Source organism: Oratosquilla oratoria, chromosome 1, assembly GCF_046742065.1.
Source record: "Oratosquilla oratoria isolate Oo_2021 chromosome 1, ASM4674206v1, whole genome shotgun sequence".
Taxonomy (NCBI): Eukaryota; Metazoa; Arthropoda; class Malacostraca; order Stomatopoda; family Squillidae; genus Oratosquilla; species Oratosquilla oratoria.
This window is the reverse complement of record NC_134777.1, coordinates 72,662,804-72,675,303: the sequence shown is the minus strand read 5'-3', so window position 1 is coordinate 72,675,303 and position 12,500 is coordinate 72,662,804. Positions and strand designations below refer to the sequence as shown.

General features: G+C 47.5%; 1 protein-coding gene across 1 annotated transcript in view; it reads left to right on the top strand.

Moving 5' to 3' along the window:
• Positions 1-12,500, top strand: part of LOC143040039 (uncharacterized) — a 34,168-nt gene that overhangs the window by 19,669 nt on the left and 1,999 nt on the right. Inside the window, exons 2-3 of the mRNA XM_076210657.1 lie at positions 7,479-8,220; positions 10,863-11,721. Coding sequence (XP_076066772.1) covers positions 7,479-8,220; positions 10,863-11,721 — 1,601 coding nt within the window. The remainder of the gene's footprint in view (positions 1-7,478; positions 8,221-10,862; positions 11,722-12,500) is intronic.

Genomic DNA, 12,500 nt, shown 5'->3' with positions numbered 1-12,500 from the left:
CTTTGCCTTCCTTCCTCTCAGTAATTACGAATCCCAACTCCCTCACTCCCTCCCTCCTCCTCCCTTCATCACTCCATATCTCCATCTCTCCCTCCCCCTATTTCCATCCCTCCCTCTCTCCCTTCCCCCTCTCCCTCTCCTCCCATGCCTCCCTCCCTCCCTCCCTTCCCTCCTCCTTTTATGTGGTTGCCTACAGACATGAACTTAGAGATCAAAATAACATTTTATAAACAACGCATATAAATGCATATATTATTATGAAAAAAGTCAAACTGTATGTATATGTGGTATTAATTGCGGAGACTTTAAGTCAGATTCCTTTTGAAAAGGAAAAAATCTCAGCCCAAGAGAAAAAGCAGACTAGTAATTAAAAATTATCTCACCCAAAGGGAAAAAGGAAACGAGACATTGTAATGATAAAATTTTCATCAAGTACGAATACATGTATGTATGTATGTATGTATGTACGTATATACGTATGTATGTATATAAGTATGTATGTATATGTATGTATGTACGTATGTATGTATGTACGTATGTACGCATGTACGTATGCAGGTATGTATGTATGTATGTATGTATGTATGTATGTATGTATGTATGTATGTATGTATGTATGTATGTATGTATGTATATACGTATAGACAAGACGTATATGAAGATGATGCTTACATACACACATTCACACACACACACACACACACACACACACACACACACACACACACACACACACACACACACACACACACACACACACACACACACACACACACACACACACACCATGTGGTGCCAGCACTCCCCGCGGTCAATAGAAATCCATCCATCGCTAACCAGAATAAAGATATACAAGACATGTCACCTTTTAGAAGAGGCCGATTGCGTCACTGAAAGTACACGAACCCTTGATCACGATTGTGCCATCTTCCACCTCTACCTCCTCCTCCTCTTCCTCCTCCTCCTCCTCCTTCCTCCTCCTCCTCCTCCTCCACGACTGCATTCCTTAGTGATGCGGGACAAGAGTGGACGCAAGCAAGCAAACAAGCAATTAAAAGTAGGTAACCTCTTCTTTGTCTCCAGCCACCTCCAACCTCCTTTTTTTCTGGCCTTTTCTCTTCCTCCTCTTCCTCCTCCTCTTCCTCCTCTTCATCCTTCTCTTCTTCCTCTTCCTCCACCTATTCCTTCTCACTCTCCTCTTCCTCCTTTTTCTTTTCGTCTTCCTCCTTGTCTCTTCTTCTCATCCATCTCCTCCTCCTTTCCCCCTCCTTTCTCTTCCTCCTCTTCCTCATCCTCCTCGTCGTCTTCTTTTCCTCTTCCTTCTCGTCTTCCTTATTGCCTCACCCACAACACATTTCCCCTTCTTTCTCCTCCTCTACCAACTTTCACCTCCGCCTTATCCTCCTTCACCTTTCTTCTCTTCCTCCTCCTCCTCCTCTTCCTCCTCCTCCAGTCATCCTCCATCTCTCTCCAGTGTCGATGTCAATTGCTCAACTGTCCAACTTTTAGTTATGTGTAGGATTGAAGACATCGATGCTACGAATGTCTAGAGGCAATTTTTTTATCTCCTTTTTTTCATCACCTTGTTGCGACGACAGTGTCGCAACCGTTCTCGTGAAGGGGGCACTTACCACCTGATTACCTCTATTTGTGTCCAATATGGTTCTCCTTAATATCCTTTAATGTCCCACCAATACTTCAACTTTAGGAGTGGTGATTGTCTGGTGGTGGGAGGGTGGGGTGGTGAGATTTTTTTTTTCTTTTTTTTTTTAGTGAAATGTCATTCCCGCGTTCTAGAGTGGGGAGCTTCTCTGTGTGTCGGGTTGGGTTTAGACTGGCCTGCAGTCATGGGGAGCTAAGGAATTGGGGGCTTAATGCCTCCCCAAAAAATAAGATAAAAGAATACTCCTCCCCCCCCAAGAAAAATCACTTGACTCCAAAATCAATAAGAAAATACATGAATTTACAAACAATGGTGATAATTTGCCTCAATAAACAGCAAAAACAAATATTATTGATAATTGAATATCATCATTAAATGTGATGATTTATGAAATTATACTTTGTATCATTAAGCTTAGTTCATTACATGTTCATTAAAGAAAGATATGTAGAAGAAAAAGTATTATATATATATATATATATATATATATATAAAATTGAAGGTGATAATATAGCCATATATATATATATATATATATATATATATATATATATATATATATATATATATATATATATATATATATATGCGATAGCAAGTCCACCACCAGCCCCCCAAAAATATATATATATAAAAAGATTAATAAATAAATAAGTAAATAAAAATTGGTCAAAGGTTCTGACATACTTCGGGAGAGCTCTTTCCACTGAAATAGGGCCCAGAACGGTCAGAATTCCAAATACAGTTTTAGAAACGAATCGGTTCTTGACGATTTTATTCAGTTTAAAAACATCCATTCACTTTCCCCCACCCCACAAACTCTGTAGTCAGAATGACAAGACTTACAATAACCTCCCCATCACCCCCCAACCACCCGCATCTCCCCCCTAACGACGACCAATTTAGTCCTACAAGTGTACAATCGCAATATTAAGTAATTTCGTCATTTTCATCAAATTTCGTCCAAGAGCGGCAATTGTCCAATGACAGTGAACGAAGTAATATGGGAATTTGGATAACAATGGCAGGGGGTTCTTGGAAATCGGATTATTGATCACGTGATATTGAAGGACCGCATCCCAATGACAGCTTATGCCAGGAGGCGCTTAGCTGTTTGTCTCCACCGCCTCGCGGATTCGAATCCTATAGTTCATCTTCCCCCTGGAGGTGACCGAATCGTTCTTGATTTTTTTTTTTACAAATGTAATATATGTGTATATATATATATATATATCTTAAGTTTCACTTTTCATTTGAACGAATTAAGCGCTAGATTGAAAGAACGTTACATATGTGCACACACAGACACGCATTACACACACACACACAAGCAATATTATATATATATATATATATATATATATATATATGTGTGTGTGTGTGTGTGTGTGTGTGTGTGTGTGTGTGTGTGCGCGTGTGTGTGCGCGTATGTGTGGTGTGCGTATGTATATAGATATGTATATATCTATATATATATATATAATATGTCATATGTGTGTGCGTGTGTGTGTATATATATGCATATATATGTATATATATATATATATATACATATATATACACATATATATATATATATGCAAATTTAGTAATCCCTCCCTCCAAATGTAGTCCCACGGTAGCCATTGGAGTAAAATCGAGACCCGACAGGAGTCGGCCAATCAGGAGGCAGCTTTTTGAATCCGGGAGACAACGCTGGGCTCTCATTGGTCAACATCGTGTCGCGTGCCATTTTTCATTTTTTTTTTTTTTTTTTTTTTTTATCCACAGACAGATTTTTTTTGGGGGAGGGGGAGGGGTAAGGGGGATTATCACCACTGGCAACAATAGGAAATCGTTATGTGGACTGGGGTGAGAGAAAAATCACTTTGTGGATGACGCATCCGCACGCAAGACTTTTTCTTTTAATAATAGCCATGCATTGCGGTATCAATTATGGTGGGGAAAATTATTTCTGCACATGATTAACGTATGCACACACACACACACACACACACACACACACACACACACACACACACACACACACACACACACACACACACACACACACGACTCGGTGGCGCAGTTGGTAGAGCGCTGAGCTGCCACGAAAGTGGCCCGCAGCTATTGGTTCGAATCCTGCCCAGGGCCGAAATTATTTCGGTACTGCTGCGCTTCGGATCGTTACTCTGACTCACGTGGGCGGGGAGTTGGGTGTGTGTGTGTGTGAAAGGTCATAGCATTACCCATAGATCGGACCTACGAGCTCTGAGCTCTCTTCCGGGAGGGAAATAGCTGTCGATCACGAGTCCAACACGTGATCCAAAGACCAAGTGAATACACACACACACACACAAACACACAAACGCACACACACACACAAACGCACACACACACACACACACACACACACACACACACACACATACACACATCTGCACACACACACACAAACGCACACACACACACAAACGCACAAACGCACACACACACACAAACGCACACACATACACACACACACACACACACATACACACATCTGCACGACTCGACGGCTCAGTGGTAGCGTTCGCAACCGCGGCTACAGCGGTACAAGTTAGAATCCCGCCCAGGGCTGAAATGATATCAGCATCACTGCGCTGCGGGTCCTTACTCCAACTCTTATGGGCGGAGAGTTAGGTTTTGTGTGTGTGTGCGTGTAAGGTCACAGCATTACCCATAGATCGGTCATATATGAGCTCTGAGCTCTCTTCCGGGAAGGTAATAGTTCATATATGTTGATCATGAGTCCAACACGTGATCCAAGACCATAGTGAATCACACACACACACACACACACACACACACACACACACACACACACACACACACACACACACACACACACAAAACATAATATATGAAAAATCATACCAAAAAAATGGGCGTGTTTGGGCGTTGGTCAGAGGCAAGCAGCCGAAGAAAGAGTCCATCTACTGCTGGCTGGCTGGCTGGCTAGTTGGTCGTCTTGTATAACTAGTCGGTCAGTCAGTCGGTCAGTTGATGAAGTAGGACCTGCTTGGTCTAATTAAGTAAAAAGTCGTCCTCGGGGGTGGTGGCGGTGGTGGTGATGGTGGTGGTGATGGTGGTGGTGGCGGTGGTAGAGTAAGAGGAGAGGGAGGAGGAGGAGGAGGGGGAGAAAAAGGAAGAAAACAGTAGTGATACCACAGCGTCTTCATACGGGAAGCTGCGTCACAGGGGCGGACGGGGAGAAGGAAGAAGAGGAAGAAGAGGAGGAGGAGGAGGAGTGGGTGGGGGTGTGGGTAGGGGTTTCGCAAAAACAAAGAAACTTTGTTTTGTCATGTTTGTGACTTCCCCCCCCCCGAACCTCGTTCTTCCTCTGTCGCCAACACTATCTCCTGTCTTCTTCCTCCTCCCACTCCTCCTCAACCTCTTCCTCCTCCTCTTCCTCCTACCCCTCCTCCTCCTACACCTCATCTTCTCTTCTTCTTCCTCCTCCTCCTTTTCCTCCCCAACCCTCCTCCTCTTCTTCCTCCTCCTCCTCCTCCAATCCCTCTTTCTCCTCCTCCTGGCGCCTTCCACCTTCCTCTTTTCCGCAAACTCATTATTATCTTCATCTTCATCTTCTTTTTTATTTTTTCCTTAATTTCCATGACCTTCGATTTCATCATCTTCTTCCTATTGCTTTTCGTCGCCATCTTTCTTTCCACCACCTTCTCTTTCTCTTTCCCTTTCTCCTTCTTTTATTCCTCGTCTTCATCCTTATTTTCTTTCTTCTTCTTCATCGTCTTCGTCCTTATTTTCTTTCTTCTTCATCGTTTTCATCCTTCTTTCTTCTTCTTCATCATCTTCCTCCTTTTCCTATCCTCCTCATCCTCCTGCTCCCCTTTCTTCCTGTCCCTCCCTCCTCCTCCTCTTCCTACTCCTCCTCTTCCTCCTCCTCCTCCTCCTCTTCCTCCTCCTCCTCTTTCTTCCTGTCCTTTTCTCCTCGTCCTCTTTCTCCTGCTCCTCTTCCCTCCTTTCTCTCCCTCCTCTTCCTCCTGCTCCTCTTCCCTCCTATCCCTCCCTCCTCCTCCCCCTCCTCTTCCTTCCTGTCCCTCCTCCTCCGGCTCCTCTTCCGCCTCCTCCTCTGCTTCCTCCTCCTCCTTCTCGTCTTCCTGCAGAGGAAGATCAAGCTTTCAGTGTCCCCCCCCCCTAGCTTATCTTCGATGATGACAATCGGACTCAAGACTCCATAGGAACGTGTTCGAACTAAATTGCACATGTGCCGCCCTCCCTCCCTCCCTCCCTCCCTCCCTCCCTCCCTCCCTCCCTCCCTCCCTCCCTCCCTCCCTCCCTCCCACCCTCCCACACTACTCCCTCCTAGGCTGCCCCCCCTACCCCCGTCGCCCATCCCCAAATGTTGTCGGGGCTGCTACTAAAAGACCCTTTTGTGATGAGATGAGGTTTTCTGTGTAAGTCTGTGTGCGTGTGTGTGTGTGTGCGTGAAAGAGAGAGAGAGAGAGAGAGAGAGAGAGAGAGAGAGAGAGAGAGAGAGAGAGAGAGAGAGCACGTGCACAAATCTACATTTACAACTAAAAACAAATTGATAAATAGGAAATAAATAAGCAAATAAAAAAGATAGATAAATATGGGCATAGACAAATAAATCAAACTAAAGTCACAGTCCAACCTCAGACATTCCAGCACGTACACAGATATTACTATCTCACAAATAAGCAAAACCACAAGATCAAAGAAGAGGACGCTACGCCCATCATCTCCTCTGCTCCAATTTCTCCCCCCACCTCTCCACCTCCCCCCCACCCCGTCTCGTCGCGACTCGCCCAAGGACGACGACAAACTCGTCGCCAAGTCGTCGGGCCACCCAAAACGCGACCGCCTCAGCACCACCGTTCCCGTACCTTGTCGGGTCTGTCCTCGATGTCGTCAGGCGATTTCAGTCAGGACTGTCCGGGAACTCTCTCCCTTGAGTTAACCCATTAAACTCCGATGACAAAATTCTTGTCATTTGGTCAAATAAAACAAAAAATCATAAAACACCAAAATGTTTGATCAAACATTTTGGTGTTTTATGATTTTTTGTTTTATTTGACCAAATGACAAGAATATTGTCATCGGAGTTTAATGGGTTAAATAGTCTCTGGCGTTAACCAGAGCAAAGATAGAGTCTTGTTCATCCGCAAACAAGGATAGGATAAGGATGCTGGGAGGAGATGATAGAGAGGGGGAGGGGGGAGGAGTGAGAGGAATGGGGAATGAGGGGATAAGAAGAAAGGGGAGAAGAAAGATGAGATGAAGCAGGTGGAGGGAAGGGGGGATAGGAAGGGAGGAGCTAGTAAGGAATGGGAGAGGAGGAGAGGGTAAAGGATGGGAGAGAAGAGTTAAGGTCAGAAAGAAAGGGAAAGGAATAGGAGGAGGAGGAGAGGAGAGAGAGGGAAAGGGATAGGAGGAGGGGAAGGGGAGAGAGGGAAAGGGATAGGAGGAGGAGAAAGAGGTGGAGGGGAAGGAAGAAGAATGGTGGGAGGCGGAAGAAGAGGGCAGTGAGGACGTATACAGGTGTTCCTAGTTCTTACCTGGTGGAGGTCTCCATGAAGTCTTCACCACAAAGACACCCTTTACATAATTTATTCTGGTTGATGCCAAGCGAGGGCGTCGCGGTGCCAAAGGGAAATAATTAAGGTCATCTCTATGAGTTCCTTTCTGGCACGGAGCGTCAGAGTATCGATCTGTGCCATAGTGGTTTTAATTTTGTCATACTTTCTTATTTGATTTGTTTGATCCTGTTTCGCTTTGGACGATTCTATTGATATTTTTTCTTCTTCCTCTACAGTTAACCAAGCTGACAGGAAAGTCCCTACCTTTTTAGCCGCTGCCAACTTCAACAACAACAACAACAACAACAACAACCTCCTCCTCAAGAACCACAGCCACGTCCTCCTCAGAGGAGACCGCGAGTTGGAAAAGGACCCCGACCTCGAGGAACCTCAGACTTCGAGAATGTCCCCAGCAGGAAGCGTCAAGAAAGAGCGGCTCTCGCCTGACCCGGGGGGCGACGCCCCTAGAAGCCCAGCCACCTCGTCCTCCACAGCCGCCGCAGTAGCTGTGTCCATGTCGGTGTCAGGTCCTCACCACAGCAACCACCACCTCCACAGCAGCCGTCAGGCCACGCCCACAGGGTCACACCACAGCGGAACGCCCAGCCCCTCGGTATCACCACGATCTCCTGCGTCCTCGTCGTCCTCCTCGCAGCAGCAGCAGAGAACCCGCACGCCCTCATCAGCGTCCTCATACCCAGGGACTCCGCCCCACCCTCACCCCGCCCTCACGCCTTCGGACCGCTTCAGCCCAGCGGCGCAAGCTCAGGCGGCTGCAGCCGTGGCCGCCCTCGCAATGGGCGTGGGCGGGGGCGTGCCCGGGCTTGCGGGCGGGCACAACGGGCTCCTGAAGCACGCGGAGCCGCTGACGAAGAGGAACTACTCGGACTACATGCGGTGCCTCGCCGCGAAGTACAACACCGAAGACGCCGCCGCCCTCCATCGCGGTGCAGGAGGAGGAGGAGGAGGAGCCAATGGGTGAGTGATGGGGACTCGATGGGGATGGAAGAGGAGGGGGAGGGGGAGGGGGAGGGGGAGGGGGAGGGGGAGGGGGAGGGGGAGGGGGAGGGGGAGGGGGAGGGGGAGGGGGAGGGGGTCTTATGGGAGGAGAAGGAAGCTGGCTGAGAAGTAGGGAGGGGAGGGGAGGGGAGGGGTTTAGGGAACGGAGTAAGGATAAGAAGGTTAGAGGAGGAGGGGAGGTAGGGAGAGAGGGAGGTGCCTGGGGAGTTTGTAGGGGAAGGATAAAGAGGTTGGAGTGGAGGTAGGGAGGGAGAGCTGGAGGAATAATTGGTGGTAGGGAGGAAAGGAGGAGGAGACGGAAGAAAGGAAGGACAGGAGGAAAGAAAAGAGAATAAAAGTATGAACGAAAGGAGAAAGAAGAGGAAGGAGAAGATAGAAAGAGAGAGAGAGAGAGGAGGGGGAGAGGGTTGCCTGCTGATCAGGCTAGAAGCAGGCTACTCGGCAGAGATGAGGGTGCGGGTGGAGGAGGTGGAGGGGGGATGTGGGTTGGTTGATGTACAGAACAAGGACTTCGTTATGGGGGAAATGGGGAAGAAGGAGTGGGACCTCCCCCATTGTTGGGGGGGGAGGGGGAGGGGGGAAGATACCAGTTGGACGACAGTTTGGATCCAGCAAATATATTTAGTTAAGTTAGTAGTTCCTATTCAATGCATTGACCATTTTGAGTCACCTGTCCATATTCGGGTGTTGGTCCAGGGTGGGCCATATTTAGCTTGTGGGTCATGCCGACTTAATGGACAGTGTTGAATTATATTGGGTTGTGTCTAGTTACTTGACCGCGTTTAGTCAGTTAAACTAGCGAACTGTGTGTAGTTACTATACTTTTTAGTCATAGGTGAAATCACTCAAATACTTAATATAATGATAATATTAGTAATGATGATAATAATAATGGCTATGTTAATAATAATAGTAGTAGTAATAATAATGATGATAATGATAGTGCCGGTAATAATAATAATAATCATAATTGTCTTGAGCTTATCTAAGTAAGATACATGTAATTAAATCGTAGAACTATGTACCTAAAATCAAATAATTAACTTTTAGTATATAGAATGATATATGACTTTGGAGAAAAAACAAAGAAGAAACACTCACACACACACATACACACACACACACACACACACAATATATATATATATATATATATATATATATATATATATATATATATATATATATATATATATATATATATATATATATACATATATATATATCGAAATAAAGAAATTAAAGTCACTCCTTGCATAATATACGTTTTCTATGATGGCCTTTCCTTCCTTATTTGTAAAACCTCCTTTGACCTACACTTGCCTGCCTGCCTCCTTTCTCCCTCCCCCATTCCCATCCTACCCCGTACCCTCCCTTCCTCCCTCACATAAACTTCCCTATACTTTTATCTTTCTAATATGCATTTATCATTCTCCATCTTTCCTCAATTATACATTTTTCCATGTCTCCCAAAATCCCATTCTCTCTTGTTCGTTATCTTTGGTGTTCGTCTTTTGCGCTCATTTTCCTCACACGTCCTCGATGTCCGACTCTTCCTTCTGGCTTTGTATAACCTTGTGACCTTCCCCTCCCCTCCCCTCCCCTCCCCTCCATCTTCCTCCTCCTCTCCTCCATCTCCCTCCTTCTCTTCTTTCCCTCATAGTTCTTCTCATCGTCTTCACTCCATCCCTTTATCCTTTCCTTTGGCTAACCATTTATTATCTCTCTACGATTTTCCTTATATATTTCCTCCTCTTTCGACCCTCCTCCTCCTTCTCTCTTTTTCCTCTCCTCTCGCCTTTTCCTTTCCTCTGCTCTCCCTTTCCTCTTTCTTCCTTCGTCCTCTCTCTTTATCCTCTTCTCCTCCTCCTATTTCTCCCCCAACCTCCCTCTTTTCTCCCTTATTCTCTTCCTCCTACCTTCTTCACTCTTATCTCCTTCCCACTTTCTTTCCCTCCTTTCCCTCCTACCTCCTTCCTTCCTTCCTTCCTTCCTTCCTTATTTCTTTCTTTCCTTCCTTCCTTTCCTCCTTCCTCCTTCCTCCTTCCTCCCCCCTCCCTACTCCCCATCTCCCCCACGTCTCAATGAGAGGACGCCCAGTGAGGGAGGGAGTGGCCGAGATAAGACTGTATACAAAATAAACAGACAGCATATACGTACAAGCTTCCTTAAGCCTACCTAGTTCTCAGTCTCTCCTATGAGACTGTATCAGGTACCTCATATTCTCCTTCCTGTGAGCCTGTGAGTCACATGTCCTCATACCAAGGCTCCTAGTTTCTCAACGCGAAATACATTATCTCTCAATCTCTTTAAATTAGGGTGGAGTTGAATTAGAACGATGGTAAATTAGGGTAGATTTAAAATAGGATGAACCTGAATTAGGGTGTATTCAAATTAGGGTGATCAGATTAGGATGAAGTAAAAGTAGAACGAAGTTAAAATGGGATGACATTGAATTAGGGTAGATTTGAATGACAAGTTAAATTAGGGAAGAACTAGATTAGGGAGAATGAAATTTAGGGATGTGAAGGAGGAGGTCACCCCTCGACCAGGTCACCCTTATGTCGTTATCTCATCCTCTTCGTTTTCTCCTCCTCCAGGTTCCTCGGTCGAAGCTGCTCACTCACCCTCAAGCCCCCCGCGCCCTACGTGTCCTCAGTCTCCTCCGCCGCCTCCTCATCCTCGTCGTCCTCCACGACATCCTCCTCCACCTCCTCCTCCCGCCTCGACTCCGTCGTGTCGTTGGCGATGGAGACGAAGAAGTCCTTGGAGCCTCATTGTTCCTCCGCCGTCGCCGTCACCCCCACCGCCCTCCCCCACACGGGCCTTCCTCACACGGCTCCAGGAGCGCCGCCCCCGCCCTTGTTCAATCCCGCCACCAGCGGCCTTCCAGGGTTCCCCGGCTTCCCTCTGATGGACATGTCCTCGACCCAGGTCCTCCTCAACATGGTCAGGAACGCATCGGCCGCGCAGCAGTCCCAGCTGGAGAACTACCTGCGGGGGGCCATGAAGAGGCCCGCCGACGCGCCCCCGACCTCCCCGCTCGACCTCTCGGGCTCAGTCGCCGCCAAGAGGCTTCGGACTGACTCCGCGAAGTCTTTCGACGTCAAGTCCTTCTTCAACTTCCACACTGAGGACGACAAGAAGAACCTCTCCGTCACCTCGACCTCTCACAACTCCTCGTCCTCCACGTTCTCCAACAACAACACCACTGAGGCGAAGGGGATGCCCTTGGGGAGGTCGCCCTCGACCTCTCCACCAGGGGCCCATGCCGCCACGTCTCTCTTGACGCCGATCTCGGCACCAGTCAAGTCCCAGCCTGCCGCAGCCATCTCCCCCGGGAGGGGAGCGTCCTGCAGCGACCGCAACTGCTCGACGGCGGAGTCGATCGCCCATTGGACCGTCGAGGACGTCTGCGCCTTCGTCGCCGGCATCGATCTCTGCGCCGAATACGTCCAGGTGAGTCACCCATGTCGGCAGGTGATTCTATTACGCGGGGAAGGGGGAGAGCAGGTCCGGCCTGGGGATGCTTTGCTTTATACATGTATTATACAAGGAAAAGAGCAACGCTTGAGGGGTCCTGTCTCTTACTCTCCAATTATCATCCCTACCTTCAAATTCGTGTATGTGTGTGTGTGTGTGTGTGTGTGTGTGTGTGTGTGTGTGTGTGTGTGTGTGTGTGTGTGTGTGTGTGTGTGTGTGTGTGTGTGTGTGTGTGTGTGTGCGTTCACGCATGCGCTCTAAGCTGGGTGTGGCCTTGCAGCGGGTTGACCTCTGACCTTTAGCGCCAGGTCTCCCGTGTCAGAAGAGACTGTGTGGCTCCTTCATTTATTTTTTTTTCTGCTTGCGGAGGGGGGAAGGGGGAGGGGGGGGCTTCCCCGTCCTTTACTCACCCTGGGCTTCGAAGACCCAACTCGTCCTCTTTATATATTTGATTTTATTCAGCCAGGAGGCTTCCGATGGATGAGCAAGTCTTTCATTTGCAGTGAAGAGGAGTAGGGAGAAAAGGCGATAGTGATGATGATGATGATGATGAGGAGGAGGAGGAGGAGGAGGAGGAGGAGAAGAGTCAAGAAACATTGTATCCATTGTATTCTGGCCTTCGACTTTGGGGTCTCGGTCTGTAAGAATCCCGTTCACGACCTCAGCACGTTCATAGAACGCTCGCTACTGAACGGCACGATCAACGAAGAACGTGGAGCACGTTCGCTGAATGTACGTTCAGAGCCACGTGTCAC